The following is a 26,588-nucleotide window of genomic DNA, read 5'->3' on the forward strand; positions in this document are numbered from 1 at the left end:
CCCATACCGCATCAAGAAGCAATTAAAGGCCTAGTAGCACATTAGACGCAAATCCCTCTGCATGCTTCTTTCATCTGTGTGACCCTTTCCCCGGAGGTTTGAAGTAATCTTACTTTTGGCAGAGGCCAGAACATCCTTACCCTGCACTTGGATGGCCGTAAGAGGGGTCATAAAAATAGCTTTCAACATCAAAGTACAGCTGGGCCCAGAAAAGTGAGTCATTTCTTATTTTTACACTAAATCATCTTCCCACTTCTTTCCCTTTGTCAAAATCTTTACCAGCTAGGAGAACAAAGGGAAACGCATGTAACATTTATTGGCCACCTACTGTGTGCTTAATAAATTATGGTAGTCATAGCACCCTTATGATGGTTTTTCTCCTCATTTTGAGAAAACTTAAAAGATTTGTTACCGTGATTCACCATCTGTAATCTGCTGAGCTAGGAAGCAGGCCCAGAGATTATACTATCAGCCTAATTTCAGCTTTTTTCCCCTCTACAATTTTAATTTGCCAAGTAAGTTTGATATCCCTGGTATCATTTAATTTGAATTCTAGACTTTGTAAGCTCTAATGTGTGCATAAAGTTAAGGAAATGTTGACTTATAAATACATGTATTTTTTTCTTCCTTTTTAGGGAAAACCAGTGAAGAAGGAAGATATTTTTGTCGCAGTAAAAACATGCAAGAAATTTCATGGTGACAGAAGTACGTTTCGTGGTATTCATTTTTATTGGGCTTTAAGAATCCAAGCTGCCTTTGCAATAAAGTACAAGCCAGTTAGAAATGTAAACAAGGAAGGAAATAATGGAATAATGTGCTGTAATAAAAATTGTTATTTAATCAATATTACTCATCTCACCACTTAAATCGCCAAGATCAATTAGGAGGGACAATTTTGTATTGAGATACAAGTAGCCCACGCTCTTCTTAATCCTATTTAGAGCAGAGTTCTAAACAATGAAAAAGCTCACTTGTAGCAATCTTGGCAACGATATGTGCCTAACAGTACATTTATAAAACAGTGTCCCATTGTGTCCACACAAAGTCTCTGAACTCCACGGAGAGTCTGAGGAGACTGCCAGGTAACAGAATGTCAACAAAGAATATTTTTTTCAAGGCTATTCCTTTTTAAAAATATTCATTTTAAGTGTATTTATTGGTACTTTTCAATAAAGACACATATTTGCTTGGGAGAAGATATGTTGGAAAAAAGGAAAAAGCCACCTTAGGGACAATGACCCTTTCTGGCATGCAGGTCAATGTTGTTTTGGTTTATTCTGCATGTTGTTACTAGTTATGATGGTAATGTTATTTTTTTTTAAGTCCATCCTAAAAATAAGTAGACTGGATTTCTGTCTTCTTACACCTCACTTCAGACAGTACTTTTCTGATACTGAAAATTAGGCAGTTTTTTTCATTTTCTAATTTTTGCATATATTTTAATTTTTCCATGAAAAGGCTGTCAGTTTCAACCAAGGGTGTGATATTTATGTAGGAGAGATTCCTTAACTAGCTGTCATTTTTATGAGATTGGAGCAACGGGGGAAGTACATTTATATACTTTATGTGATAACATGATGCATGCAAGTAATATTTTAAAAGGGAAGATATTTCCTAAATAAAATATTTTACAGCTTTGGATTATAGTATTGCTTAGAATTAAAATCTAGTTCTAATCAAGAATATCCTAAATATATGTTAACTATCAATATTCATGTTTGCCAGAAAGTGGTGAAAAATTCCAAATTCTATTAAATCTGACTAAATAAAAATATATACTCATATAAAAAGGTCTAAAATACTAGTGGTGATCACTTTAGCAATTTAAATAAGTTTCATTTATCAGTAGGAAATAGGAAGATAGATCTTTTGGAAAATCAAGGGAACTGTAAGATGACGTGATGAAAAAGAATTGGGATGTGCTGTATATGTGTTCCAGATTGCCACAGCAGTGCAAATATGTACTAAGAAAATTTTTTTCAAAAATGTTATTTGTCATAAATTTAACCTAAATTTGATAGCATTTTCCTTTTTTCATTGTCTAGAAGGGCTTTGTGGAATGATTTTGATAAATATCTTTTTCTTTTCTTCTTTCTTTTTTCTCTTTTTGGTGGTACTAGGGATTGAACCATCCTCAACCCTATTTTTATTTTGAAACAAAAATCTTGCTAAATTGCTAAGTTGCCCATGCTGGGCTCAAATTTATAATCCTCTTGCCTCTGCCTCGTAGAGTGCTAGAATTACAGACATGTATCACTAGGCCCTGTGGATAAATACCTTTTTTTTTTTTTAAAAAAGGTGTGGAGAAATGCACTAGGCTGTCTTCGATTTAAGTAAGCAGAAGTATTTGAATTGATTTGACTGATCTTGAAGATAGCCTGGAATAGTGATTATTTCATGTGAAAAGTAGTAGTATTCTGGAGTCTTAGAACAGTGTCAGATGGGGTGGGGGGTGTCCCAATAGATGAGGCTTGCCACTTGCCACGGTTTGTGCACATTTCCACCCATAATCAGTTGGCTCCAAGGCAAGGTGGTATGGCACAGAGGCAACATTCATGGTGGTAGAAGATACCAAAAGCAACAAGAGTAAAAGAGGAGAGAACAAGCCTCTGTCCCTCCCTTATATTGTATATAAGCCACATATCTCAGGTTGGGTGTTGCTTCTCACTGCTAATTGTTTTAAAATGTTCCGGTGTGGTTTTCACATTCACAGTAATCATTATTAAATTTCATGCTGACAGTTCCTTGTGATGTGACGGTTACTCACTTGATATCATGGAGAAAGCTGAGTGTGGAATGATGCAGAGCTGGCCCGAGTCCTTTTGTGGCCTGCTGAGTTAGGAAGCAAGACTTGAGTTTCCAGCTTCTGAATCCTCATGCTCTTTCTGCCACAGCACAACTCTACTGTGATTTCCTTGGAAATGTGATGAACCAAGTGCTGATTAAATTGTCTTTGTTATTTATGTTGATTCCCTGCTATGTGCAGGGTCAGCTTGGACTTGGCTGGAAGCTGTGAAAGTAAGCTTTAATTTTCACTAGCAATGGGTATTGCAAGGATTTGAAGGCCACGTACGATGTACGAGACACATGGGGCTGAGAATTTAGACTGCCATCCTGTCCAAGCAAATTGCCGCTCCAGTCAACCATGGGTTATTATTATTATTTTTTTTTTCTTTTTCCTCTTCTCTGTTTGCTGTGTGGTAGAAATACTTGAAGGAACCAAAGTTAAATGGCAGTGAAGAAAAAAAAATAGATAAGAAACTACATTTGAACAATTGAGAAGGGGCTATATTTGTGAGCACTTACTGTTTTATTCTGATCACTTCCCTGATGAGGATGAGGTGTAGACACAGGAAGGGAAAATATGTGTTAATTTTTTTGTTAATACTCTCTTGAACAAATTGATCATAAAACCAACCTCTAAAATTTAAAAAATATATATCTTAAATATTGTAATTTGCCTGACTATGAAACATCTACATAGCTACATTTGCCTGGATTCTAATATAAATGAACTAGAGCAGTGGTGGTGAACCTGTGGCATACATGGTGTTTTTCTTTTAAAAGGGCGAATGTTAAGGCAGGTTTTTTTTTTTTTTTAAACTAAAACTTCAGTATTTAAGTTTAATTGCAGTGTTGGCACTTCACGATAAGTAAGTAGGTTTTGGGTTGCAGTTTTATTTCTAAAAGGTTCACCACCATTGAATCAGATCATTGTTAGAACAGAGCTAGCAAAACACATGCTCTATTTTTTTGATAGAGCAATACATATTGACTCCATTAAGACAGTAGAGCTCTCTGAGGACCAAGCATGCAGTAGGGTTTTGAAGAAGCTTTCTTGTGTGATGATGAATCAGGCAGAGCATGGAAAAGATCTCTGGAGCTTTAATATGCAGCTTGATGACTTCCTCTTGGGAAGGAAGAGAGAGCTTTTCATTGTTTGACATGAGCTGTCAGAAACCCGTAGGCACGTCCTTGGCATCGTTCCGCCACGCAGCTCCGGTGCGCGCCTCATGCAGCTTGTGTGTGCTCATCAAATACTGGCTGTGAATCGCTCTCCTCTTTTAGTCTCCCTCTAATTAAAGAGGTCAAACTGCTGCTTGCTCAGCCTTTAGTTCTTTTTCACAGCTTCCTGAGCCTTTAAAAATAAATACCTTTTTCAAGTTAAAAAGAGACAAAACCTTTTTTTCTGTCTTCACTGCTGTGATCTCGTCTGGAAGAAGCAAATTGGAACAAATTTATTAGAAGGAGTGTTTGGTGGCTGGGGTTCTCTTTGGTGAAAGAGGCTAAAGGTACCTGGGTGCAGTCTGCTCATTTAAAGTGTAAGACTTGCATTAAGATACAGACAAATGGATGGCGAGCACTCTAGTCAGAGGAAATGATTAGGTTAATTATTAAACAGTGGAGGGTGGTCAGGTAAGGCCCAGCTCTGTTCTTTCCTTCACTGCGAGAAACAACTAATGATGCTCCAGATTGCGTCACGCTCTTGTTTTAGATCAGCAAGGAGGAATGCTTTTCAGTCTTAGGTACAATTAGTCTTTAAAATTAGGAATGAAGAGTACAAATGTGTGTCCCTAATGCCCCGCTGAAATGAGAAGCACAATCAGGGTGTTATGTTGTGGTTACTAACGCACACAGAGACAAAAGCTCCATTTGCCTGTTGAAAATAGCAGATTCTTCAAAATAGCTATTCAGCTTTGTGTGGTACATTACATTTGATTGATTGAACATTTGTGAAATGTCCAAGTGTCAGTCTGTTTTCATCCATAATACTAGACAGTTTTGCAAGTAAATTCACCAGGGGTAAAAGTGTGTATTTCTTTATCTCATAGTGAGACCCAAGTCTTACATAAATCTAGGAAGTTCTAATAAAGATTTATGCCATTGGTGCAGCTGGGACTTTTTTATAGTAAAATTTTTACTTTGCTCTAGTTTTAAGTTATCCTATGCCAAACTTTCTTGAAAAGGGCACTATTATTTTGTTGCAGAAAGCATGCCTCTCATTATTGAAAATGAGATATCATGTAACTCTCTAGAAGTAGGTGGTTTAATTTCTCAAGGGGCACAGTATCTTAATACAATACAAAATAGTTTATACTAATAAAATGAACTCCTTTTAGAATGTTGTTAGACTATGCTGATAATGTAGGCCAGTATTTTAAAGGTTCAATTTAGAATGAACCCTCATTGGAGATAAAACCTTAAGTTGCTCTTTTAAAAGTCTACCTTCAAATCCTTTACAGCTAGAACATATGATAAAACCATGGGATTTGCACTGATGAGAGACTGATACAAAGTATTTAATGTCTTAGGTGCTATAGAATCATAATATCTTCCTATATTAAAATGTTTGGGCTAAGTTAAAATGATTGTTAATGATGGTATTGGTTTTGTACCAAATGATGAATTACCATTATGGATAAAATTTTAGATTACTTTCCAAAAATAGTCCTATACCTGTTAATGTGACTTTTACAAAATTCAGTCCATTGAGCATCTACTGTGTCCTAGGCACTGTGCCAGACTATGGGGAAGAATCATACAGAAATTCTTACCTTTAAAGAAATTGCTATTTCAAATTAAAACTGAAGTCAGCTAGTTAGGTATAGCAGGGGGCTAGCTTATGTTTGATTAGGTTTTATTTTATTGAAATTAGGTAATTAAGGAAAAACACCTGTGCTGTTTAATAGAGCTATCAAAATAAAGGGACAAGGCTGAGGAAATTGGAAGTAGGATTTGTGCAGGCTGAGGACCCATGCTGGAAATTGAGGAGAGTTCTTGACCTTTCCTCACAGCTTCTTCCAGCATTGTGCAGTGGGTGTTTTACCCAAGAATATGAACTTGGAGTTGCTGCAAGCTGCAGGGAGCCTTTGAGGGAGGGAGGGTCCTCTTATTATGTGCAAAACAAACTGCAAGTGCAGCTCCAGGGTGAAGACTGTTGATGAGCTGAGGTTTGGAAGTAGAACAGAGTGAGGTTTTCAAAAAGTTTTTCCTTTTTCCTATCCTCCTGTGTATCTGTTCTCTTTTGGTGCATCTTTAACTGTCTTGACAGGAGCAGTCAGACCTTCATAACTGTCTGTCGTTCCATGTTAATAGAAAATATTTTAATATGTAAAAATACTTAATGGACAATGTTATTCGTGTTTAGAATTTATAATTGTTTTTCTTAAAGGCTGATAGTGGGTTATAAAATAATGCGTTTTTGTTATATAAGAGTTAAGAGTACCGGAGCTGGATGCTGATTTGCTTAGCTAAATATTTAGATTTCACATTGTAGTGACAGTTTTTGAATATAATTTATTTTAATTTGGGTTGGAATAAAGGAAAAATATACACTAATAAAATCTCCAAAAGTTTCATGGAGATCTTGGTTCATCAGAGTTAAGATTCTTAAATTAATAGTTTAAAATCTGAATACAGTCTCCTCTATTAAAATAACAGTAGAAACCCCCTTTAAGACATAGAGATACACAGATAGTTTTTAAAAACATATACAGAGAAGAAAACAATTATTTGCATATTTGACATATGAATTAATGCTAACTCCAGAGCTGTCTATATATCAGGTGTGTAAACTCTGTTACTTTTGAGCACCTAAACCTAAAATACTTCTTGTTTTCAACAATCTATCTGTTGTTCGATCGAGCATTGTTGTACATGTCTGTAATCTCAGCACTCAGTAGACTGAGGCAGGTGGATTGCTGGGAATTGGAGGCCAACCTGGGCTACAAAGGGGGTTCAAGGCCAGCCTGAACTGAATAGTGAAACCCTGCCTCAAAAAGACAAAACCAAAAACCAAACAACATACATGTATATACACAGGGTAGCTAGGACGATTGTACTATTCATTTCTATAGGATTATTGAAGGGAATAGTTACTGCTTAAAATTTTTATTTTGACTAATTTCACATGCCTATATCCAGTAATCTGAGCATCTACTTTGAAGACAGAAATATGCAGTATAACAATCTTTGTTGAATTCCTGTCTTCTGGTCTTCTTGAAATTCTGTATCATTTCTGATTTTTTTTAATTCTTTTTAAAAGAGAAAACAACAACAAATCCCAATCATAGCAGAAGAGCTGTGAATGTAACTCAGTGTAAAGGCCCTGGGTTCAACCCCCTATGCCAAACAAACAATTTTTTAAATTAATTTTATTGAGAAAGAAATAGCAATGAGACAGTTTCAAAACAGGTTAGTAGGACAGTTACAATAATTAATACATTGCATATTATTGTCTTCATAGTAGTTATTCATAGTACAAGATGCAGACATGATATCCTATCCACAAACACTATTAGAACAAATCTATTTACTGAATTACGAAAATGCAGTTGTATATCAATGCTATTTTGAATATATAGATACAAAATGGTCGTTCATTTGTATCCCCCTTTTTTGTTTAGTTTTGTCAGAGAAGGGTATTCTATTGTCATTTAATTATTGTAGGTGTGTGAATTCAGCAAAATAATCCAGTATTGTCCAGTAGTCCATAATAGTAGTGGGTTTTCCGTAAGTCTGGCAATGTCAGAAGTTGTTGACTTGAGCCTTTTACAGCTCAGCATATTAATATGGATTTACTCTTTATGCCACGTTTTTATACTTTTCTGCTGGATGATTAAGACCAAGATAAAGCAAGACCTATATAATAAGAAATGTAACTTTTGGATCTGATAAGGTCAGTCAAATCCCCTCAGGATTTATCCTGAAACCCTGTACGGCAGTTTGTAGATCATTTGTCAGTGTCAACCACGTGAATGAGTCATGGCCATTGCTTGAGCAGTTTGCTCTCTGTGAAAGCCTGAGAGAATGCTTTCTCCCCATGTGACTCTCTTTAGACACACTCTACATCATCAATCACTTTCCTCTTTGGCTCCATAATCTCCTTGATCAAAAAATTTGGGACACAACTGAGTTACATGATGTTACAGTACAGGTTCTCCTATGTCCTGAGTCTTCACTGACCTTTAAAGGCTAGGGCCAAAATGTTGTCTTTGCAGCCCTTCTTTTTCTCTAATTTTTGGTCTGCAAACTTAGGTTGTTAACTCTCTAGAAGAGAAGCTTATTATTATTACCCTACAACATATGCAGGTGAGCTTAACCTCACTATCTGTCTGAGTATCAAACATCTGTTAGGCATAACATGGAACAGATATTTTCCATCAAGTATTTATATTTTAAACTTTAAGTCCCTACAGAATATGAAGAAAAATATATTTTTTCTTCAGTTACATATTTTTACAAAGAAACTTGGAAACCTAACCATATACAGCATTGTAGCAGGACAGTCCTGTGACATTTTATTTTCTTGGCAGACATGACATCTTGTTTAAACAACACTATTAGTACAAATCTTTCTTGTCATTGAATTAAGAGAAAGTAGCTGTATAAGTGTACTAACTATTTTGTATAAAAATATATATAATTTTTTCACTACAAAATGGTCCCTCTTATTTGTTTAGTTTTGTCAGAAATGGGTATTCCATTGCCATTCAAATATTGTAGGTGCATGACCAAACAAACAATTCAAAAAACAATTATCTGTTGCTGATAGTTTAAAGTTTATCGTGAATCTCAATTTTTTTTCTTCCACACTTTTCAAATGTATGCCATCAATATCCGTCATCATGTGCAGTGATTATCATGACGAGACCATGCTTACCATAGAGTTGGGAACTCTCGTTGAAGTTTCGGGGCAGCAGCGCGCACCACTGGGGCAGGTTCCCTGTTCTCGGAGGGATTCATGTATACTTCAGCTGGAATCACACCGAGTGCTCTGCTCTCTGAGGTTCTTCTATTTCCCATTGTGTTGGTCACCTTTTCCTCACTGTGACCAAATACGTGAAGAAAACACCTTAAAGAAAGATTCATTTGGGATCGTAGTCTGTGGCCTGCCACATGCATTGGTTTCGGCCTGTGGTGTGGCAGAGCATCCAGAGGGATGATGGGGCAAGGGATGGCTGCTGACCTCAGGGCTGCCACGGAGCACAGAGGGTGAGAGAGCCCAGCACCCGGCCATCAACCCTTTAATGTTCTGGATTCAACTGTAACACACACCCAACAGAAACGTATTTAAAAAATAAAACATAGGTGGGTAGATAAAATGGAACAACTTACAGGGAAAAGAGGAAAATGAATTCATTTAAAAGGAACATTATAAACTAGACTAGAAAATTTATTATGTGGAATAACTATATTTGTTGCTGGAAATGAGAAATTAACTCTAGGCCATTTTAAAAATGCTTCAGGGAGAGAGTTTTAGCCGCGTGCTGTACTTAGCAGACAATGCTACCGTTCCTCACTGGGGAAACAAGCTCCAGGTCTGTGGCTACCTGAAGAATAAGTGACTCTTTGCTTCAGTTGCGGGCGGCTCTGCTGCCTTGTGGAGTTTTCAAGCTTCCTGTATTACTGTATCGATGATCATCACCTCTGTATCTTCTCAGTACCCATTGTAAAGCAGACTTGGGAGGGACAGGCAAGTCTCGTCGAGTACTACAGTGACTATGCGGACAGTGCCATCCCTACTGTGGATTTGGGGATCCCTAATACAGACAGAGGTGAGTCCTTGGTTCTTCCTTCTTTCATTAGAAACCCTCATCCTGTAGGCACAACAAATTCGGGTAAAATGAAATGTGTAGCACTGTAGTTTTTGCCTGTCACTTTGTTTTTCTTTCTTTGCCCAACATCTTTACCTACAGGTGTGGAGTGATTCTTCAGATTAAAGACTTTGTAGCGGGAAGAGTTGTACATTTTTAGTCATATTTCTATGGTTGAGCCTATGGAAATTATAATGGAGTCAAAGAATAGTTTTTCTTCGTGGTTTATCATGGTCATAATGGGATTCGCAGAGTTGGCTTGTTGTCTTCTCGTACTGAGCCTGGTCCACCTGAATTTTATGGTCTGGCTCACATTTGTTATGTAACTCAGAGTACCCCCTAACCTAGTTATGTACAGAGTAACCAGGAAGCATCTGTATTCATCTTTTCATTAGTATTTTGTTGGAAATACACCTTTTTTCTTTGATGCCTGGTGTTCTAATTAACATGTTTTTCCCATTTTGTGGTACAGTGGTAACCCAGCTGTGCTCAACTACTCAGCTGTATACCCAGCCACCTTTTACACTTTATTTTTGAGAGTCTCACTAAGTTGCCCAAGCTAGCCTCAGATGTTCAATCCTTCTGCCCCAGCTTCTCCAGTAGCTGAAATTAGAGACCTACATCACTATGCATGCAAAATATTTTTCAATTTAAAAAAATGAATGTAGAAATTTGAGCACCTCATTATTTGTCTTAGTGTTTATTCAGCATTATTGCTGAGTTTTTTTTTCTTGTTTCCCCATACCCTTTTATAAATTAAAAAAATACAAGTAGTAAGCTGATTATTTCATTTATGCATACTTATTTTGATTGTTTTATATTATTGTCATAATAATAATTACTTAGGGAGTAAAGTTCAAGGAAGAATCAGGTATTAAATTTCTATAATTACAGATTGTTTGGGAAAATTTAAATGTATTATAGACTACTATATTCTTTGTTTTGCAAAAACCTTTTAGGCTTAATTTTTTCTTGTTAACTTTGCTTTTTAAGACTTCATTGTAGGCTCTTTTACCAATTATTTACCTGTTCACTCATTCTTTGATTTCTTCATTTATTTTTAGTCTGGCCATATTGCTGCCTGTATTTGTGTGGTCCTTAATCCCAAAAAGAAAAAGTAAACAAGGACCTAGAATGTAGTTCAGTGCTGCGGGCCTGGGTTCAATCCTTAGTACTGTACAACACACACACACACACACACACACACACACACACACACAAAGTCAAGAGTATATAACAGTGAAATTTGAGTGAGTTGTTTAATATTAATTAAACCGAGCTTGTACCATACCATGTCATCAAATACTTGGTTGAAATGAGGGACATATTCCTATTTATCAACTTGAATATTTCTCCCCAGTGTTTTACTTTTTTTTTTTTTTGAGCCATGCATTTACCACAAGGTATTGCATTTTATCCGTTGATGTCTGAAGGACTGTGGCTCTGCCTTACCTAGCGCTGAATCGTTAATGCCTGTCTTCCTACCTGCCTTTGTATTAGGCATGTTGCAAATTTAGTTGCAAATATTCATCAGATAAATGAATCAAGGTATAGTCTTTACTTTTGTACCTTGCCTTCTCCATGGCCATAGTGCTCAGAGTTCCAACAGTTCTTTGAGAATAATCACATCACCAAAAGACAAGGCTCCTGGATGCTTGAGAGTTGCTAGACTGAAGAGTTAATCTTATCTCTACCTCGTAGTTTGTGTGGTCGTGCATAATTCCTCCAGTCTTTACAGTCGCCATTTCACCATGGCTGAGACATTAAGTTCCTTCTGATTCATTATGTCTATGAAGATTGGAAATTTAAGAAGGCTAATTTCTGGGAAAATTTCAGATTATTACAGTGGTCAAGATTCAGCCTCTTACAGCACTTTGAAAAGTGTATTTAAAAGACTGAATTGTACGCAGGGACTGGGGTTTGACCCCTGGCACCGCATGCTGTGCAGGCCTCACCCCTGGGGTACACTGAGCCGGTCATGGAGACCAGGTGTGGTGATGCGTGCTGTAATCCCAGAGGCTGAAAACAGGAGGATCACTCCCAAGTCCAGCCTACATAGTGAGACCCTGTACCAAATGCATAAATTACAAAAAAAAAAAAAAAAAAAAAAAAAAAAAGACCTGCTGTGCCAGCCCCGCCCCCAGGGCAAGCTGAGTCAGCAATTGAGACTGGGCATGGTGGTGTGCCTGTAATCCCAGCTCTTAGGATGCTGTAAACAGGCAGATCACTATGAGTACAATCTAGTAGTAAGACCCTGAACACCCTGTAAACCCTTCCCTAAAATATAAAAAAGAAAAGAAACAAAGAAAAAGAATTATATGTATTTTAGAGAAATCAAATGTATCTTAAGTTTTCTTCTTAACTATTCTAGGTCATTGTGGAAAAACATTTGCCATTTTGGAAAGATTTTTGAATCATAGCTATGACAAAATAACATGGCTAGTCATTGTGGATGATGATACATTAATAAGGTAAGGAGTCATTCTTATCCTAAGAGGCTTTAGCTTTTGTATGTATTCATATTCAGAATCTCTGGTGTAGGTACTCTGCTTCTGGCCAAGTTGGACTAATATGGGCAGGATTTATGCTCCCATCTGAAACAACTCACCAAAAGAACAAAAAGTATGAAGTAAAGGCTTTTAAAGACACTGAACATTAGAGTGATATGAAGCAAGTGACTGGCCAGTGGCTTGCGTTAGAGAGTTCCATTCCACTGTTAGAATGAACATATGTGGAACCTGCAGGCGCCCAGGGTTGAAGACATGGAGCTGAGCATCTCGGGAGACCAAGGCTGCTAGAGTTTGCAGAACACAGGACTAGAAAGGAGAGAGCCTCTCAGAAAGGAAGTACTTGAAATCTGGGCAAGGTTCCCATAGATAGTCCGCACTGATCAGTGCATTTGTGTACAGAAATTACTCACAACTAGTAAAGAACCACCAGAATGATAAGATGAAATGTTTATTGACACTTACACAGGATTGGGTGTCTTTTCCCAGACTAGTATACCTGTCATTCATAGACTCAAAAGTTACCAGGTGTGCATAGCTGTGGGAAAATAATGTGGAGAAAAAAATCATTTGATGAAAATTGTTTCAGAAAGATTACAGTATTAGAATTAGTACTTAATGGCTGGGTGTGGTGGTGCATGCCTATAGTTTCAGCACTTTGGGAGGCTGAGACAGGAGGATTGTTGCAAGTTTGAGACCAGATTGGTCTACAAAGTACGCTCAAAGGCAGCCTGAACTGCATAGCAAGAGCTTGTCTCAAAAAGATAGTACCTATTAAGGTGTTATTATTAGTTACTATAAATGTTGCACATAATGGAAAAAGAGACATGAAAGATTTAAATAAGTCTGAAATCACCTTTTACCTTTTTATAATCTACAGATAAAAGCTACAAAATTATTTGAGATAAAAAAGACTACAAAGTGGAATAAATAGTAAGTTAGGTGTTATAGAAGAAAATATCAATACATATAAAGATACTGTAGTAATAACTATCTAAAGTGAAAATCAAAAATGAAACATTTTAGAAAATGGATTAGGGAGATAGCTCAGTGGCATAAGCACCTGCCTGGGAAGCGCAAGGACGCTGATTCGATCCCTGGTACCACATGCTGTTCTGGCTCCAGAACCCTGGGCATGGTGGTACCTGCCTGTGTTCCCAGCGCTGGGGAGGCTGACACAGGAGGATCACTATGGGTCTGAACTGCATAGCAAGACCCTGTGTCAAAGAAAAAAAAAATGTAGAAAATGAACAGAACATCACTCAACCATGGGACAGTTCCAAGTGGCATCATAATCTATATTATTACACTGTAATATATACTCTTATATATTATATATACAGTTGGAGTCCATGAAAGAAAGGAGTACATAAAAATATTTTAATGAATATTTTCCAACTTTATGAAAACTATAAAGCCACCGATTCAAGAAGCATAATGTTTTACTCACTTTCTTGTTTCTGGGACAAAATAGCCAACACCTAAAACTTATAGTAAGAGTAGTTTATTTTAGCTCATGGCTTTTAGAGGATTTCGTCCATAAGTGGCTGACTCTAAGGTGGGAAGGGATAGTGAAGAAGGAGTTGACAGAAGAAACAGTGAAGGGAGGAGCCAGAAATGAGCTGCACCCTTACAGGTCATGTTCTCAGGGACCCACTACTTGGCCCAGGCCCTGCTTCCTTACTGCACATTCAGCTTTCAGACTGCGATTATAGCACAATCCCGTCTCCTTCCACAACCCCAGCCTTTGAGCAGATGAGGCTTCTGGAGGACTTACTAGTCTAAATCCTAAAACTCATTGAACCCTAAACACAATAGAGCATAAAGCAGAGCATAGATCTTTGGTTATATGAACACTCTAGATTTTCCAAAGGCTTTAGGGTGAATAATTGCAAGATGTAGGGCCAACCTCTATTGGCCATGAATAACAGTAACTAAAAACTAACTTTTAAGTTGTTTTTTCTGTTGTCAATGAAACCTAGAGCTTTGACTTCTAGGAGACTGACATAGATATAAAGATATAAAAATCTTTGAGTATAAAATTAAAAAAACTAAAGAATTATGGGAAGTAGACAGAAAAGGGAAGAAGTCAGGCTTTAGTGAATGAAAGGAAGTAGAAGAACTAAGGTATATCTAAATTTATGACTAAATTACAAAACACAAAAGATAAAAAATTCAATGCAAATTTAAGGAATATGTCTAAAAATTGAGAAATGTCATGAAAATGGAAAGAAGCTAAAGGATTTAGAAAAAATGTGATTTAACTGGTAGCAGCAAAGATGTCTAGTTCATGTATAACTAGAGTCTCCCACAAGTCTCAAAAGAACAAGAAAAAGACTTTTTTTTTTTTTTTTTTTTTTTTGTAGTGCCAGGGATCAAACTTGGGACCTTGTGCTTGCCAGGCAGGTGCTCATGCCACTGTCTCTCTGGCCCAGAAAAAACACTTAAATTACCAGACATAAGGAAACATTAAAAAGACTCTCTGGTTACCACTGAAAACTGACCTGGCATCCTCAGCTTCTTCACATAAACTAGGAAAATGATTCGATTTTGAAGGTAGTCATCTGAGTTTCTAGGCAAAATGATAAAATAACTAAAAAGCAATAAAATTAGACTGGTACACATTCTCAAAGTGACATTTGAAAACCCGTTAACAGTGGAGGCAAGTTTTCAACAGACTCCAGCATGGAAATTATGAATCACAGATTTTGTATATAGGGTGTGTTTGAATATTATTGCAATAGAAAAATTCTTCACTGAACATGAATGTAGGTAACAGTGTTTATTCCTGGGAAATATATATTGGAAAAAAAAACCTTGACCCAATCCAGAGGGATGAAATTCAGGCAGAAAAACCCACTGCTAAACATGTCATATACTGACCTGTCAAACTAAAAGTAAATAAGCTAAAGAATGAATGGTATGTACATGTAAATAGTACATTTTCTGACAAAGCAGAAAATGTACAAATAAAAGGGAGAAAAGTGATTATTCCATAATCAGCTGGCTCTAAGGCAGGGTGGTATGGCAGAGGGGCAGTTGTTTATTGTGGCAAAGATACCAAACGCAACAAGAGAAGAAGGAAGAGCAAGCCTCTTTCCCTTCCTTATAGTGTATGCAAAGGTACCAGCCATAGGGCAGATGTAGCACTTATACCCTTAATCCCAGCGTTAGACTGTAAATCAGTCACAAACTCTAGATGCAGCTGCTTTCAAAAAGCCTCCTCCACCCTCGTGACTGTATGAGACTTTGGATGCGCATCCAGGTACAGCTGGCGTGTGAAGGATACCATATAAAAATGACACATCATCCCGGCGTGGTGGCACATGCATGTAATCCCAGCACTTGGGAGGCTGAGGTAGGAGCATTGCCACAAGTTGAAGGTCAACCTGGAAAAAGTAGTGAGTCCAACGCCAGCCTGAGTTACATAGTGAGGTTCTGTCTCATAAGAAAATGTGGCACACCAAATATAATTTTAAATTAAAAATGTAATAAAACATAAAGGACTAAATGTAATGGTAAATACCAGGGGGAAACACTTTCAGAATATTAAAAGTGTGCTTTTAAATACCAAAGAAATGGACTTAAGTGGGTAGGCACATTAAATATAACATGATACAATAATTGAAACCTAAAGTACTAGTGGTGAATCAAACATTAGCAGTCATATGATTTAATTCACCTAGAAAAAAAAAAAACTTTTCAAATGGACTCATAGAGCAAGTTCCAATTCTGTATATGAGACACACACAAACATAGTAATTCAGGGTCTACAAATAAAAAATGGATAAAGATTCATCTAAGCAATGGGAGCAATAACAATACATAATTAAGTACCCAACTTATAAACGAGAAAAAGAGCAACAGAGTCAACCTAAACAGCACAAGGATGGAAATAATAATAAAAGTAAATGTCAAAACAAGGACGTAGAGAACAAGCAGAAAACCGAATTGATCAAAATTTTGTTTTCTTGAAAAAAAAATTACATTGAGTGATGTCCTGGAGACATTGTTCAATGAAAAAAGGAAAGAACAGGAGATTCTATTTGATATGTTACTCTGTATGTAACAAAGAAGTAGTAATAAAGCATACCTGTATCTGCTGAGTCTTATATGAAAGAGATAAAAGATAAACCTGAAAGCTACAAAACTGCTAACTTAAAAGGGGTAGGGTAGAAGAATAGGATGGATGAGGAAGGGGAATCTGATTTCTTTTCAGTTTATCTCAGATTAGTGTTTTTGTGATAGGTTTGTTTTTCAATAAACTTCATAAGATTGTGTCTCAGTTGAGGAGGGTGCAAGTCTGAGGTCAGGGTGCGAGGGTGGGCAGGGTCTGGGGAGGGTCCTCCTCTGGGTTAGGCCTACCAGCTTCTCTCTGTGCCCTCAGGTGTAGAAGGAGAAGGTGCTATCTCTCAGATGTAGCCAGCACCATTTATGAGGGCTCCGTTCTGGTGCCCTTCTTAGTGGCCCACCTCAAAATTAGTACATCTGGGGTTGGATTCCCACATATGAGTGTTTGGAGCCTGCAGTCAGTCGCTCAGTTCATTGCAGCTACTAATAGTTCTTAGTGTAGATTGCTGGCTGCTAAAAACAAAAAACAAAATACAGTGAAAACCAAACTGTTCTTGTTTTTAAATAAAAATGATAGAAAACCAATCTAAAATTATGTAATAAGGTTTTATTGCACCATCATCTGATCTCTGTTAGGGTTGGTTTCATTTTTTTTTTTTTTTTTTATTGTAGTAAAGCATACATAACAAAATTACCATCAGAACCATTTTCAAGTGTGTAGTTCAGTGGGAGGAAATACATTCACAGAGTTGTGCAGCCATGTTCCTAACTCCTTTCATCCTGTAAAACTAAATTCTGGGCCCATTACATAACTTTCCATTTCCTTCTCCCCAGCTCCTGACAGACACTACACTCTTTTTTGTGTCTATGAACTTCACAACGCTAAGTACCTGACTAAGCAGACTCATGCAGTTTATCCTTTACTGAGTTGCTCATTTCACTGAGCACAGTACCCCTTAAAACTTAGTCTATGTTGTAGCATATCCCTTTCTTTTTAGGGTTAACTAGTACTCTGCTTGCTGGCTGGACCGCCTTTTGGTTATCCATTCATCCGTTGGTGGACACGCAGATTGCTTTCTCCTGTTCTTATGAATATGTTGCTATGAGTGAGACTGCTACTATCTCTTCAAGGCCCTGCCTTCTGTACTTTAGGATATATTCCAAGAAGTAGAATTGCTGGGTCATATGGTAATTTAGTTTGACTGAGAGAAGCCTATTAATATTTTACATCTTTAGAAATCAACAAGGGCAGGAAAAAATCCACAAAGATGGAAAAAAGACTAAAAGACATGAACCCATCAGTGTTTAAGTGAAAGTACCACACCCAAGGGAAAATATGATTCATGCAAGTGCAGTAACTTTTGAAGACAGTGTTTAAATACGTACCTTTAGTCAGGAGTGGGAAGAAGGGAAGAACTTAAAAAAATCCTGACTTTTAGTAGGTCTGATTTTTGAAGTGCTGTGGGTGGAGCAGTTCGGAGTGTATTTTAGGTACATCGTAGGATGGATTAAATGTTAATATTTTGGAGAGTCACTCTCCACACTGTGGATTAAGAATGGAGCACAGTGAGGGAAAGTTACATGGCAATAGAGGAACCTGAAAGAATTCATATTTTTTATAAGAATGCAAGATTTTTAAGATGAATGTATGTGTGTGTGCATGTGTGTTCATACATGTGATTATTTTGTTTCTGCTTATAGAGGCTGGATACAAAGATATCCCAGCAGCCAGAAACGGCTGATTCCAGAGGAGTGGCAAGATAGCTAACAATATATTTAGAGTATCTTTTTGTATCAGAAAGCAAGGAAGTGCTTTAAAAAATGAAGAAAGAGAGAAAAGAAGTAAAAATAGAGAGCACCTGGCAAGAGGGCACAAAGGAGAGCTTGAATAGGATCCATTGGCCAAATTTGGGACACGCGAAACATCAGTTAATTAAATCAGTAGTGACTTATGAGCTATTAAAATTAGAAGCTAATGAATTAATGCTCACAAGAAAGGAAAGAAAAAAAGGAAGAAGAAAGAGAAGGAAGTAATGAAGGAGAGAGAGAGGAGGGTAAATTCTTGCTTACAGAATAATGAGCTCCGATTGATAAATGTTCAGGGAATGATAGAGCTGGAAGCCATCATTTTGTAACCATCATAGTAAAGATTGATTGAAGAAAGAACCATTAATTTATGCTAAACTAGGGCTACATTTTGATGAAGACTGGAATATGTCCATATTAAAGACTCTGCCTAAGGATTTTTAGAAATAGCAAGGAAAATTGTTACTTTCCCAGGAGAGAAACCAGCCAATACCTTGATTGAGTGACCAGAATGAATCTGAGCAGTGTTGGCTAAGGTGACATTGTGTGTCACACATAGCACTGCTTATTTCATTCTGTGAGTGGGAATATATAACTTGAGCTTTCCCATGGGGAAATATCAGACCAACCTAACTGGAAGATCAGTTTATTCTAAAAAGACTGGAAGCTTGTGATTTTAAAAGATATCAGTGTGACAGGTACTCCTGTAATAACAGGAGGCTTAAGCAGGAGGATCACCATGAGTTTGAGACCAGCCTGGGCTGCACAGTTACACAGTGAGTTCAAGGCCAGCCTGGACTACTGGATTGTGTAAGGGAACCTATTTGAAAAACACTAGAGAAGAAAGAGAGAGAGAGACAGACAGAGACAGACAAAGACACAGACAGACAGACAGACAGACAGACACAGACAGTGTTTTGAAAAACAGCTATAGAAGTGGTTCAAGATTAAAGTGATATGATGCATAAATACAGTAAGAGATCTAGGGGTTTATCCTGTACTGGAGGAGAAAGCTATAAATGTATCAGTGCCATGATTGGGTCAATTCATAAAATTAAAATACACACTTAACTTAGACATAAGCATGTGCCAGTATTTCAGTTTCAAGTCTTATATTTAAGACTACTATATATTTTCATGTATAGGTCCTAGAGAGACACTCATTTCCCTTGGCGAAATACCTAGGGAAAGGCCAGGGAAGGTAGCAGGTGTCCATTTAACTTTGTAAGTAACACACTGTATCGATGTTAAATTTTTTGAAATTGCTAGTTTTTCCTGAGGTATGTGAATTTCTTTCTACTGCTTTATAGAAAGTACTAGAAAGCACATCCATGTGCTCGTACATTTCTATTGATGGATGTGTACATGTTGTGGATGGTATTCACACAAGCAGAAGAGAGAGAGTGAATGCTAAAACAAATGTGAAGAGTGTTCACAATTGATGCATCTGGGTAAAGGGTGTCTGGGAGCTTTCTTAAAACTATATGCAAATGAAGAGTTAAAAAATAAACGCCATAGTAGCTCGTGGGGGGGGGGGGACAACTTCTGTATTTTAAAGGTCAGTAACATCTGTGCACTACCAAGATAAATTGCGGTCGTTCCGGTAGCACTCGCTGTAGAGCGTGGCCGTGCTGTTCTTCATTTCTGTGTCTTAAAATTTCCTGAAATGGGAACAGATTGTTAAGCAGAGCTCTTTCCCTGGATCAGTAGCCAAAACCCCGCCGATAGAATTGGAGATCAACTTCTTTATCCACATTTCCACTGTTGCGAGAAAATGAAGTAGGTGATAATTATCCGGCTGTGCTTCTAAGCCTTCAGCTTTAATATGAGACTGTGAACTTGGAAATGGTATTAGAAGGAAAAGCAACCCACGGAAGATGTGAAATCCCAGATATTTTAACCTCAGAAATCAGACGTCATGTGTTGAATTGACAATTTTACAGTACACAAGAGGAAGAAAATGTCATGTAGTTCTCATTTTTTTTTTTCAGACCCTGAGCTAGTCTTAAATGTGTCCTAGAAAACTGAATTTTTAGAGCAAATAAAGTTTGTAAAAACAAACCCAAGGTTGTTCCTCTCAGAGTATGTATTTTCCTGGAGTAGTATCATGGAGTATCACTACTCCTGCCTTCCCAGTATTTCTCAGAAGACTTCTTGAAGACTAGCTCCAGATTACGTGTTTAGGATATTATCTGTGTGTCCAAAGATAGTGTTTTCTGGACACGCAGAAACTGTTGACATTACAGAGGCCTGACCTTCAGACGGATTGTAAATCTGATCCCCAGGCCTAGAGATTCACTGAGCACCAGCACTTGTTGGAGATTTCATTCTTGTGTTAAATTTGTTTTCTTCTCTTTTAGCTTCAGCTTTATCAGTTGGGGTATTTCTGTAAATGCATTAGCTAGCATGCGTAGGAAAAGTGATCCCCTCTTTTATATCTCTACCTCCTTTTCTCATCACAAGTGTATCACCAAACGGGAAAACCATGCGTCTAGAATCCTGGTTTACTCAATGTAACATGGCTCCGTGAGAAACTTTCTTCTGTTAGTAATTAATACAGAGCAAAGCCTGCTGTCGTAGTGGAGGCTCATGGTGCTCATGAATTACAGACTGAAACGAATCTCAGAGTTTAGTCCATTAAAACATTTTAACTCAAAGTTGTGGACCAGGGAAAAGCTTTTTTTTTTTTTTTTTTTTTTTTTTTGTTTTTGTTGTTTTAATCTTTTTCTTTTTTTTTTTGGATCACTAATTAATGTTATAAGGAAAACCAAGACAGTGATATATGCATTGGAAATCTCTAGAAGAAGCAGGAAAAAACTTTATAAGGCACTTCTAGATAGTGTAAGTTGTTAGAACAGTGAAGAATTTAGTTTAGCCACTTTTGTGTCTGCTTAAAAAAAATATTTCTCTGTTTCCCATGGTATATTTATTTCATCCTTATAGTAGCTATAGTTCTAGGCAGTGCTCTGGCCCATTTGTGGATATTCCTACCACCCTTCGTCAACTGTCATTTTTAACTCATGACAGAGACAGACAGGAGCCCAACGATTTTCAGGGGATACACAGATGGACAGAATTCATGCCTGGGGCTGCCTTATCGCAGCCTGCAGCCTGCACCGGTGTGCATCATCATCTGAGAACTTGCAGGAAAGCCCCCCGCCCCATTCTCTTTCCCACCTGCCATCCACTTGCCTGACCTTCCTGAGCTCACTGGCATCCCAGAGGTCCTCTCTGCCATTAAGAACCAAACTGTCAAGTCCCTCAAAGCCATGAGGATTAATCCACACCCAGAAATAAAGAGAGCTGATAGAAGTGAGATTTGTAGCCGCTGGTCACCTTCACTTCACTCACCTGCCACCCTGCTCACCCGAATCAGGTGGCTATTTTCTGGTTGAGGCTGCCTCATTCTGGGCGTGCACTTTTGGTTTCCAATTTCTCTTTATTTTTCCAGTATTCATATTTTTTGATCTTTTGTTCTATAGATCTCTTGACTTACACTGCTAAACAATTTCAGTATACTGCTGCACAGGATACATAGGATGTAGACATCAAATACTTTTACTGAAATGGCATTTGAATTCAGTAATTGTTGCATATGTTTGGCGTCTTAGCATCTCCCGGCTCCAGCACCTGCTTAGCTGCTACGACTCCAGTGAGCCTGTGTTTCTGGGCGAGCGCTACGGCTATGGTCTGGGCACTGGTGGCTACAGCTACGTCACTGGAGGAGGGGGGTAAGTATGAGCCCGGCTGCGGACCGATACAGGGAGCGCTCGGTACACGTGGGTGCTCAGGTTCCATCCACCAAGCAGAGTATTTGTGCTTAACGTATGTAATCCTCTGGCATAAATCATTTCTAGATTATCTATAATACCTAGTATAATATAATAGCTTTTATGTTGTATTGTTTAGAGAATAATAAAGTATATGCACGTTTTCAATACAGATATGTTTTTAAAAAAACATTTTTGGTCTGTGGTTTTTTGAATTTCTGAATGTAAAATCCACGTAGAAAGCTGCCTGTAATTTGAACTCCAGCATCTCTTTCCTGAGGCAGAGGTGAGTCTGTGGTGCGGGGACCTATCCTGGCGTGTGCGTGCCCCTTAAGTGCTAGTGCCACTGTTAATGGGAGGGGGAGCGCTATAATTGTGAAAGGTAAAAAGAACCCTCAGTAAATAACATTTCACGTCTTGAAGAAGTAACATAGAAATGTATATCAGAGTCCTTGGGGAAAAGAACTTTCCCTGTAATAACAATTGCTGTAGGCAGCCAACTAGTTTTGACTGTCTGTTTAAATGAAAAAGATTACTTATTGATTTTAATTTCAGAAAATAAGCCGTAAGACTTTAAATTATCTAGTGCTTAGTAAATCATTTTTGGGGAAATAGTGTTATAGAAGCCTAGACATAGACAATTAGATATTTATGTTGGATTTATAGGTTTTAAATAACAGTTATAATCAGTTTTTTTTAATGAAGCACTAGCTTAATCTCTTATGGGAAAAGATTTTGATTTGATTTACATAGGTAAATCTATGCAGCTGTTATTATTTTCTATTATTACTATAGTCTTTGTTGTTGGGAAAATTAGGGAGAATGTTAACTTGTTATTACCTATAGTCATTTAAATTCTTTCAGCAGATGACTGTGAATGTTCCCTATATGCTAGCCAACTATATTCAGTGATTATAAACATTCCTATTTGCAGTCCCCAGATTAGAATGGTTCTTAGTACATTTTTTCAGTTACTGTAACAAAATACCTGAGACTGGGTTATATGTAAAATGAAGAGTTTCATTTAGCTGACAGTCGTGGAAATCCGAAAGTGTGGCATCTGCATGTGCTCAGCTTGGGTGAGAACCCTCTGGCTGTATCACAGGGTGAGAAACATGTGGCCACACTGTGTTCAAGAGGGAGAGATAGAATCAAGAAGCAAGAGATATTCAAGGACAGGCTCTCTGGTTTTATAATAACCCACTGTTATGGAGCCAACAAGGGTTTCTAGAGAACTGCAGTGATCCCTTCTGAGGGTAGTCCCCGTGGCCTAATCACTGTCCACTGGGCTTTACCCCTTAGAGGTTTCCCTGCCTTTCACTGTCTCTGCACTAGAGACCAGACTTCTAGCACGTGAACCTTCGGAAGTTACACTCAAACCTTTTCTGAGCCATAGCAAGATGTTTTGCTCTCCTTGTGCTCAGTAGAGTCTTTAAGTCCGGCCAGCTTTATCTTCCACAGCACTCTTCTACACCCTCGCCAGTCACCTATAGGTAGCTGCCATCTCTTACACGGGCTCCTGCCCAGCCTCCTGCTGCCTCTGCTTTTGCTCTTGTGCACTCTGTGCTGCTATCCCTACCATAATCAAGGAGCACTTTCTCCCCATCCCCAGCGTTTTCTTTGTTTTAGTGCTTGGGCTCAAGTCCAGGGCGTCACACGTGCTAGCCGAGTACTACCGCTGAGCTGCATCCCAGCCTTTCTGAGAGCCCTTTCTAAAAGCAGACGTCAGCCTCTCTGCTCCCTGCTCAGAGGCCTTCAGTGGCTTGCCATTGTCCTTTTCCCCAATGATGAGAACTTCTTACTTGACATCTGAGATGAAGATCCTTCAGATTTCACAGTTGATCTGTGATTTGGCCTCAGTTTTGATTGCCTGAGCAGCATCTTTCTTGAGTTGTGATGACACTGGCAGGTCTTCTCTTTCACCTGCTGCCCCAGCCCTAGCTTGCCCTGAAACCTGCATAGCTTGCTACTTAGGAAGGGGATCCTCACTTTAGAAATTCCTTCATTTAGATTTCAAGCCATCCGCCTCTCTTCAACAATTCCATGGTTACATCTAATTTTTCTTTTATTCATTTGATTCCTTGTAGTGCCACAGTATGTGCACCTGCTGCATCTTTGATAACTGAACTGGACCTAGAACTTCTCCCATGGCTTTTAGGGCAAAGCTTGCGCCCGTCTTAAGACTCATGCTACCTCTCGCGATAGCAGACTCTCTTCTTAGCCTCACTTTTCTGCAGCCTCGTTGAATGAGTTACTTTTACTTTTCTCATTGTGGAGCGAAAAACCTGAGACCCAAAGGTAAAGGAGAAAAGGTATTTTTAGCTCAGAGGCTGTAGAGATTTCAGTGCAGAATTGGCTGGCTGCAAGGCTGGGTGGTGTGGTAGAGGGTTATGTAAAAGGAGCATCCCAGAGGAGAAGCAGTTCACGTCAGGCAGAAGCTAACAGAGCAACAGAATAGTTAAGAGCAAGTCCATGTGACCTTGCAGCTTCCTTCCGCCCCCTTGTATTCTGTGTAGGCTACCAGGCTTAGGACAGTTGGCAGACCATTGAGTGGGCTGCTGTAGTGATCACGCAGCCCCGATCTCAGCGCCACACACTCCAGATCCAGGCCCCTCCGAAGACACCTCCACGAGTACATGGGGCTTGCGGCACAGCTGCATGCCAGCTGTAGCACTCATCCTGTAGTGTGGACACAGAGCTTTCGCAGTTCCTCAAAGATGTTTTTTCCCCCCAGATGTGGAGCCTGTTACTGTCCATAACACATCCCACATTTCTGGCTGCTAATTCCTCATTCTTCTGCACTCCGCAGCTATCATTGTTTTTATATTTTACTTCTAGAAGCCTCTAGCCAAGCCTAACCCCTCAAATCAGGGTGTAATGCCTCTCTAATGTATTCCATAGTGTGTTATACAAGCAGTTATCACTTAATTGCCTGTTTACTTTCCTATTTTCCTTTTAAATTATGAATTATTAGAAGGAAGCACCTGTGTCTTATTTTTCATTATGTTCCTACTTTGTGGCATAGGGATTCATTTTTTTCTAGGTGCATTGAGCATTTGATTTTTGTCTAATATGACCTATGAGATGCTTGTCTTTTAAAAGTACTTTTAGATTATCCAAGCCATCCTGTATACATACATAGATAAATCTCTGCTGATTTCTGCTGGTCTATGGAAAGGAGCAAGTAATGCTTAAATTTTTTTTCTCTTTTTAATTTATCATAACTTTTTCTAATTCTACATGCATATATCTGGTAATCTAAACAATTAAATTATGCAATTCAACAAATATTGTCAAATTATTATTTTGTTTAGTGAAACTATTGTTTCTAATTTTTTATAATTATTTTTTGTTCTTTTTAAAAAAGAAAAATAAACATGTGTTCATCTATCAAAATGTCACAGGGCACCAAATTAATATGTAACATTTTATGTATCTGCTTAAACAATACATTTAAAAATTTATTTTTATTTGCATTTAAATAAAAAATAGAATTACCATATGACCCAGAAAAAAGGTACTTTAACAAAGATGCCGAATGAGTTCTTTGTTAATTGTCCTTTGTATCAACTTTTTATAGAGCTTATTGACATAAAACTTACATGTTAAATTGTTTCTTCAGTACCGTACTAGGGTTTTCTTATAATCTGTCTGGAGAACTAACACATCTTTTAAAACAGCAGATCAGGATCAGTGGCTCCTAAGACCCATTCATGTACCATAACCAGCACTGTAAACTATGAAGTGGCAGACAGGCGCGGTGGAGGAAGAACAGTCTGTGGCCTCCCTTGCCCTCTATTCTATTTGAGCCATAAGCCTACTGGTCAGTCCCATGCACACCTAGGAATAGGGCTTCTGTCCTTAGTACATTCCTGCAGCCACACCCAGAACTATACTAAATGAATTCGTGGACTAAGCCAATAGCACACACCCAGGATCCAGCCAGCTCCCAAAAGCTCCACCTGGGAGTGTGCGAGGCGCTACAGGCATCTAGATAGATATAAGCCATAACATTCCCATATGCAGCACATGCAGATTCACAGTGTCTCTCTAGTTTTCTGAGTTTAGAGCCAAGTTACTGAAAAATCCCCTGCCCCAAACTCTCCTCCTTATGGACTGAGTCAGCAGGACTTGGAGTAGAATCTTTGCATTTTTGAATCCAAGTGCTGTTTTCCACTACATGGTCTACTCTATGAAAGAGTCAATATTTGGAGAAAATTAGTTAACTATTTTCATTTCTGATCATAGTTATGTACATAGGTGAGCTTAGGTAGGAAGCTGTTCCTGGGCTACCAGGTAGCGCCCACAGCAGCCCTGCTGACAACTGAGGGTACCAGAATAGGAAGGTTGCTGTTGTGCTCTGAAGAGGCCACGGCATTGTGATCGGAGAGACAGCCACGGTGTGTCCTCTTGCTGCAGACTGGGGAGGGCAGACATGTGTGACGCCGAGGTCCTCTCTGTGTGTTTCTCACCTCAGGGCATGGTCATGGGCAAGCCCATCTCCCATTTCAGTTATCTTAAAAATTTGTGCATTATATATTAACGGAACATTTTAATCTTTTCACCTTTGAATATTTTCTTAATATTTAAAATTTGGTATCCAGAGCAGACAAGTATTCTTTTCTACTGTGATATACTTGGTGATTTTCCTTTTGGGGTACAACTTTATATGGGAAAAACTCATGAACATACTGATAAATGTTATGAATGGCCTATGTATACTTAGTTTATGTGAATAATGTAAGACTTCTCTCTTTATTATAGGCAATAATGCAGTAATTATTCATAATTTCTTTTTTTTTTTTTTTTTTTTTTTTTTTTTTTTTTTTTGGCTATGG

At 38.2% G+C, this 26,588-nt stretch overlaps 1 protein-coding gene across 1 annotated transcript in view; it reads left to right on the forward strand.

The window, feature by feature from the left end:
• B3glct (beta 3-glucosyltransferase) overlaps positions 1-26,588 on the forward strand; it is a 113,167-nt gene that overhangs the window by 73,431 nt on the left and 13,148 nt on the right. Inside the window, exons 10-13 of the mRNA XM_023715057.1 lie at positions 636-705; positions 9,444-9,557; positions 11,968-12,067; positions 21,592-21,711. Coding sequence (XP_023570825.1) covers positions 636-705; positions 9,444-9,557; positions 11,968-12,067; positions 21,592-21,711 — 404 coding nt within the window. The remainder of the gene's footprint in view (positions 1-635; positions 706-9,443; positions 9,558-11,967; positions 12,068-21,591; positions 21,712-26,588) is intronic.

The sequence above is a fragment of the Octodon degus genome, unplaced genomic scaffold (assembly GCF_000260255.1).
Source record: "Octodon degus isolate 3935 unplaced genomic scaffold, OctDeg1.0 scaffold00038, whole genome shotgun sequence".
Classification (NCBI taxonomy): Eukaryota; Metazoa; Chordata; class Mammalia; order Rodentia; family Octodontidae; genus Octodon; species Octodon degus.